At 43.2% G+C, this 6,000-nt stretch overlaps 1 protein-coding gene across 12 annotated transcripts in view; it reads right to left on the bottom strand.

Moving 5' to 3' along the window:
- Window positions 1-2,213: 2,213 nt before the first annotated feature.
- Window positions 2,214-6,000, bottom strand: part of GRM1 (glutamate metabotropic receptor 1) — a 189,575-nt gene continuing 185,788 nt past the window's right edge. For 3 of the 12 annotated variants that reach the window (XM_074580346.1, XM_074580345.1, XM_074580347.1), the window contains one exon: window positions 2,214-4,395. In XM_074580346.1, the coding sequence (XP_074436447.1) occupies window positions 3,555-4,395 (841 nt within the window). In that variant the 3' untranslated portion in view covers window positions 2,214-3,554. The remainder of the gene's footprint in view (window positions 4,396-6,000) is intronic. The other 9 variants (XR_012586193.1, XR_012586194.1, XR_012586195.1 and 6 more) reach the window with 6 other exon arrangements.

The following is a 6,000-nucleotide window of genomic DNA, read 5'->3' as shown; positions in this document are numbered from 1 at the left end:
AGAGAAAGCATTTACACTCCCATTTTACTGAGCCCCACCTGAGGCACGCGGCAGTTCAGGAGTCACCAAAAAGCCACAGTGTGTGTGAGTTGCAGAGCAGGAGTCGAGAGTCCCAGTACTTTGCTCTATACAGAGGCAGTAAAGGAAGGAGGCACGAGATGTCTGGGGTGGATCAATGCTTATAGCTGTCAAGAAAGCATATTTGAGTTTCCCTGATGGGAGAAGCTGACATCTCACAGAGGCAAACACAGGGAATACTTTCAGCGAAGGGCTGGTGTTTCCCCATGTCCTTGGGGAGCAAAATTTCCTGTCATTTCCCATTGAATTCTCTTCTACAACATGTCAGCCCAAATGCATACCTACGATGCTCCTGATATTTATTAGGAAGCCAAAAAGATGGGGTTTATTTTCTAAAAAAAAAATCTTCCAACCCTCCACCATCTTACCTACATGCCACAATCTAACCAATACCTACCTCCATTTGAGCATCCCACCATCTCTCTCACATGATGCTGAAAAGCCCTGGAACAATTAGTTAGTAGGCATGGCTATTTTCTACTTAGGAAGCAAAAAGTTAACAATCTTGGTATTCCATTTTTAAATAATAAATAGAAAATATTTATTTTACAGCATTTTCAAGATCATTTTGACAAAAAGGCAGTTTTCATCAAGCATTTGACAGACCAAAAGAAAGAACTTTTACAGGAAGCTTCATAGCTCATACAACTACATACACAAGGTGAGTTCTTGCTCTTTAGATATATTTATGTATGTGTATGTTTCCAGTTTTAACAATTACAAACTAAAAGCTAATATACTGAATTTCAAGAAAACTCCTACTCATGATATAATTACATTGCAGTAATAAAATCAGTGCTTAATATGTTCAAAAGAGACAGATATGAAAACAATAGTACCTTGCCACATTGCCGTCTCCCATCTATACGAGCCTATTATGTTTCTTTTTCTTATCTATATCTCATTTCTTCAAATACTGGCTTCCGAGTACTAACTCTGTGCTACCGACAATGTATGTTTTTGGAAACAGCACAATGAATCTTATACTAGGATTATAAGAAGATAGAATTCATTGCCAGTGCGACGATCAGCAAGGAAAATATGGCAATTTTTCTCATTGCTTTAATGAGTTATCAGCATTATAAAAAAGAAACGACCAAAAAAATAATCTCCCTAAAAGCCCCAAGCAAACAAATATCAACCATCTGACCCTCAGGTGTTTTTAGTTCGTTATAGAGACATCAATCTACTGACGAAGACATAACCATGTCTTTGGGCAAAGTCATTTCATGCTTTCCACATCAGGACAATGATAGCAATTGGCCACTAGTCATATTGAAAGAAGCAAACATTGTGAAAAGAGGATGAGGAAAAAAAGGCTCTATCTGGTTTTGAGCACCGGCCAAAACTTCCAGTACCACTACTATATAATTAGAGCAAAACAATGAGATTTGGATCTTCGGAGAAGAATTGGCCTCAGGACTTCTTAAAATTCAAGTGAAAAGAAAGAAAAAGAGTAGAAATATGCTGAATTCAGAAAAATCCAGATAGAACATTCACAAGAAGCATGGTTAAAATCAGGTTTTGCAATTATGTTGACATGAAGAGATTGCTTAAAAATATCTTTGGAAATAAAGTGAAGACTGTGGGACAGATCCTCAGCTAAATTCAACAGCACAATAAAAGTTCATAGCAGCTAAAACCTGTCCTGTATATGTATAATACGCACATTTATAAATAGGGTAATAATAAGTATAATTAAGTTCAAGCCACAGCAATTAGACCTGGACTTTGAACATGCCAGCCATGAGGGAGCTTTGGATAAGGCCCACCTCTAGGAAACACATGAGGGATAGCAGAGGAGGAACGAATGACAGAACTACAGCTGCCTAGAAGTGATCTTTAAGATGCAAGATTGTATATTAAATAGAAGGGAAAGCATATGAAAAGAACACACAACTAAACATTATAAAGAGATTAAAAGAATTGTCTGTATCAAACCCTGGGAATTTATGCACACATTAAGCACTGATGAAATTTCCTGTCCAGACATGATTTTATTTTAAATTATCTGAAGCAACAAAATAGTTTAATTACTTTTCCTGTCTCACCTTTCTACTGGCATGTGCAAGATTTCTAAAACAGACTTTTTTCTTTTTGCATTTTCTTTTTTTTTTTTCTTTTTTGTTAACCACACTTGCTGCAAACATGTAAAATAACAAGATTCGATGCACTGGTTATTAATACCATATGTCTACTTCATAAAGTATCTGCAAAACAAAGCACCCTATTATAAGGGTAACAACTGTCTCAGCTTGTATATGAAAAAAAAATGTGTTAGCACAGCATACAAACCTCCAAAGATCTATCGAATATTTGTAACAATGCGATATAAAACATGATTTAAACATAAAAATATTCATAGTATATACGACAACCTTCCAGTGGTAGTTATTGGACATTACACTTCACACATACCGTACACACGCATACAGAAACACAAACGTACGCTCGCTCTCTTGCCTCGAGACTGACCCTACGACCCCCAGTACGGAATTGCCTTTCTTTCAGAGTAATAGTTGTTGCTCTAAGTATACAGCTATTTTCCAATGTATTTGATTCCAAAGTAACACAAAGGAATGATGTAATCACATGGCAAATATGTTGCATTATGAAAAGTTAGTCAATAAATATTGTTCTGCTACAGGAAACGTTGTGTAACAGTTTAGCCACATGGTTTGCAATCTTATACAAAAGGGCAGTTTTTCTAAGTCCTTATCGTATTACAAGTACTACAGCAAGGGCTTTCTTCAGAAACATCTCGAGTCTTAACTTGATCATATTTCTCACTCCGTTCACAATCGGTGTTAAAAAAAGCCCAGATCCCCCAAAAAGCAGCCTAATATGAAGAACGAATTGCTCAGACAAAAGTCAGTAAGAGCCATGTGCTTTCACATTATCTCAGCTCCTCTCCCCCAAACGTTACGCAGTTATACCACCTGTAGAAACCAGGAAAAAAAAAATTTTATGCATATTATGTCTCATACACAAGTAGCTTCATTCCTCCCCACCACACCCCGCCCTGCCAGCTCCGGGGCGCGTTGCTTCCACAGCAGACAGACAGCAGTCATGAGATGTGCTAATGATTTCTCCAGGTCACACTTCCCAGAGTCCTTTTCAAGCATTGCCAAGAGACGGTGTGACCAAGTGTGATTTTTATTATTTTTTTTTTTCCTGTGGGTTTATTCATTTTTTTGCTATAGAACTTGTCTCTTGGGTTTGTGCTTTGTTATGGTTTCCTATCATTTCCTCAAAGTACTGTATTTTTGTTTTTAACAGCTAGAGAATTTTGAGCCCTCAGAATGGATTTTTTTTTTCTTTTTCTTTCCTTTTATTTATTGAAGTGCAGGATGAAGTTTTTGCCCTGTCGTATGTGACTTTCTTTTCTGCTCGCTCTCCCTCCAGCCCTGGGAAACTTGTCTCCCCAGGGCCTCCCAGCAGGCAGCTGCCAAAGTCGTTCTCGTCTCTCTCAGCGTCTACAGGGTGGACGAGCTTTGCTTATAATCCCTCAGGATGACAGAGGCATAAGTCATATCTGGGGGGGTGCAGAGCACCGACTCCGAGACAGGGGAGCTGGGCACGGAGCTGCCCGAAGCCACCGAATCCCGGAAAGGCGACGGGGGTGTCAGCGCCGGAGAGTCTTCCAGAGTCAGTTTGCTGGTCGCCGGCTCCTCCTCCTCCTCCTCCTCTGGGTTCTTCTCGTAGACGTATCCCTGAATAAGCTTCAGCTTCTCGCTCTCCGCTTCCTCGGCCGGGGGGGACAGGGGCTCCTCGCTGAAGGCGGCCACCTGGAGAGGCGGCAGGGGTGGCTGCGGCGGCGGGGGGGGCTGGTAGGGGGGCCGCACGCCGTTCCCCAGGCCGGGTGTGGGGAGGACGGGGTTGAAGTCGGGGATGCCAGTGGCAAACTTGTTGACCACTCCTTGCAGCTGGTCCATGAGAGACCGTGGCTGCAGGGGCAGGGTCTTGGGGGACTGATCAGGCAAGAAGAGGTGAGTCTCCTCCGCCGTGGCCTGCAGCGGGGGGGTTGTCGCCACCCGCCTGTGCACCACCATGGAGGGGCTGCTGGGCTGGTTGAGGCGAACAGGGTCTCTATCTTCTTCCTCCGCCACATTGTACAGAGTCTTACTGCTGATGTCGGTAAAAGTCAGGCTCTTGCTTTGGCCGTGGTAGCTTTTAGTGAGGGGTTTGATCACCGCTGTCTGATTGCACCCTGTCTCCTGGCTCTTCACATGCACTGAGAGTCTGTGCCACGTATGTTCCCCCTTGGGAGCTTGTCTTCCACCTGGTTCAGACCATGACACAGACTTTCCATTAGAACTATGAATAAAATAAAGATGGGTTTATTTGCATTTACATTACGCAGACACAGGTAGTATAACAAACAAGCCTACAAAAATACTTTGCCTCATTAATAAGCCTCCCCCCTTGAGTTCTTCGTGTCCTCCCAAAAATACTACGGAAGGAAACAACAGCGTCTTTTAACAGCAGCGATTACTGTGATTTTCATCCATAAGCAATTACTCCCTGCTGGTTACCCACCCTACAGCCAGCCTGGAAAACCTGGCCCACGGGAAGGGCTCTGGGAGGGCTGGCTGTGTGTTGAGGACTCTTGATATGTCATTTTGTATCTAGGTTTGCTCACGCCACCTTGCAGGGGGGAAGAAAAGAAAGGGGAAAGAAGTCTCAGGAAGAGCTTTAATTAAGCCTGATTTACAGCTTATAGGAAATATTTCCCAGCTGTTGGAAGAAAAACAACCCACAGCCTTAGCCCTTTGACACTCTGGGTAGAGAGAGGAATTGTTACTAACCCCTCCTTCCCTTTTCATTCCCTGGCCCTTCTTTGCACTTAGGAACAGAAATGAAGGACTCCCAGGGCCGCCATCAGGTAGGAAGCAAACACATTTCTTCCCGAGCGACTGTTATTTACAAACCAGGATAAAATGCTGGGATTGAAAACAGTTGGTTTGTGTGGGTGGAAGAACAAGCAGCGACACGATCATGGCGAGTCAAACCCTCCGACTCCGCATGCGGGCTGGATCCCATGAAAACGCTGGGCTGATTGGCTGAGTGAGGACTCGAGGGTCAGGTCTGTCCCTGAGGAAGAGCAGGTTTTTTTTTGGTATTTCCCTGTACCTTTGCAGGGAGCGGCACTCAGAGTGGTATCTCATTAGCAGCTGGTGGGACAGGGAGCTGAGCAGTGCTTAAGAGGACCAAGCAATTGTTTAATTGCAGGCCAGGTGGTAGAGATCATTCAAAAATTATAATCTACCTAGGTGGAAACCAGAGACAAATTCTGAGATGATTTATGTGAAGCAGCTTTATCTCAGGGTTTCATCCCTCAGGGGGCAGAAGTAAACAAAGGATTAAATTTCAGACCCTGTGATTGTAGCGCGGGTGGGAGGCTGGCACAGCAGCGTTGCCTCCTGCTACTGCACACAACAGGGGAGATCGCTTTCCTTACATACAGCCTGCAATATTGTTCTAAGTATTTTGCTTTTCCGTGCTCAGACTCCCAGGCTTCTCTTTTTCAGGGAGCAAATAATTGCCAGTTGAATTTTGTAAAAAAAAAATAATTGACTGACTTTGTGATAGCTGGAAGAAACTGGTACAACACAGATAAAGTTGTAAATCTGGCAAAATGGAAAATAAACGTACATGACAACGTGGCACTTTTCTGCTGAGCAGTAAATATTCCTGGAGAAAAAAAGAATTTGAGATGGATCCAAGCTGGGAAGTTCATCTCCAACTCCAGACTCCAACCGCTGGACCTGTGACTCACCACCTCTGTGGGAACTGGCTCACAAGAAAGGGCCGATCTAAACAATTCATAACTCCCCAAAGCATGTAGTTGGTAGGACCTGGAGCTGTTTGGCTTTACAGCCTTAACCTAGTGGGAAAAAAAGCCGTGTTCCCAGCAGGAGA

This window comes from Larus michahellis, chromosome 3 (genome assembly GCF_964199755.1).
Source record: "Larus michahellis chromosome 3, bLarMic1.1, whole genome shotgun sequence".
In the NCBI taxonomy this organism is placed as follows: Eukaryota; Metazoa; Chordata; class Aves; order Charadriiformes; family Laridae; genus Larus; species Larus michahellis.
This window is presented reverse-complemented; position numbering and strand designations above follow the sequence as displayed.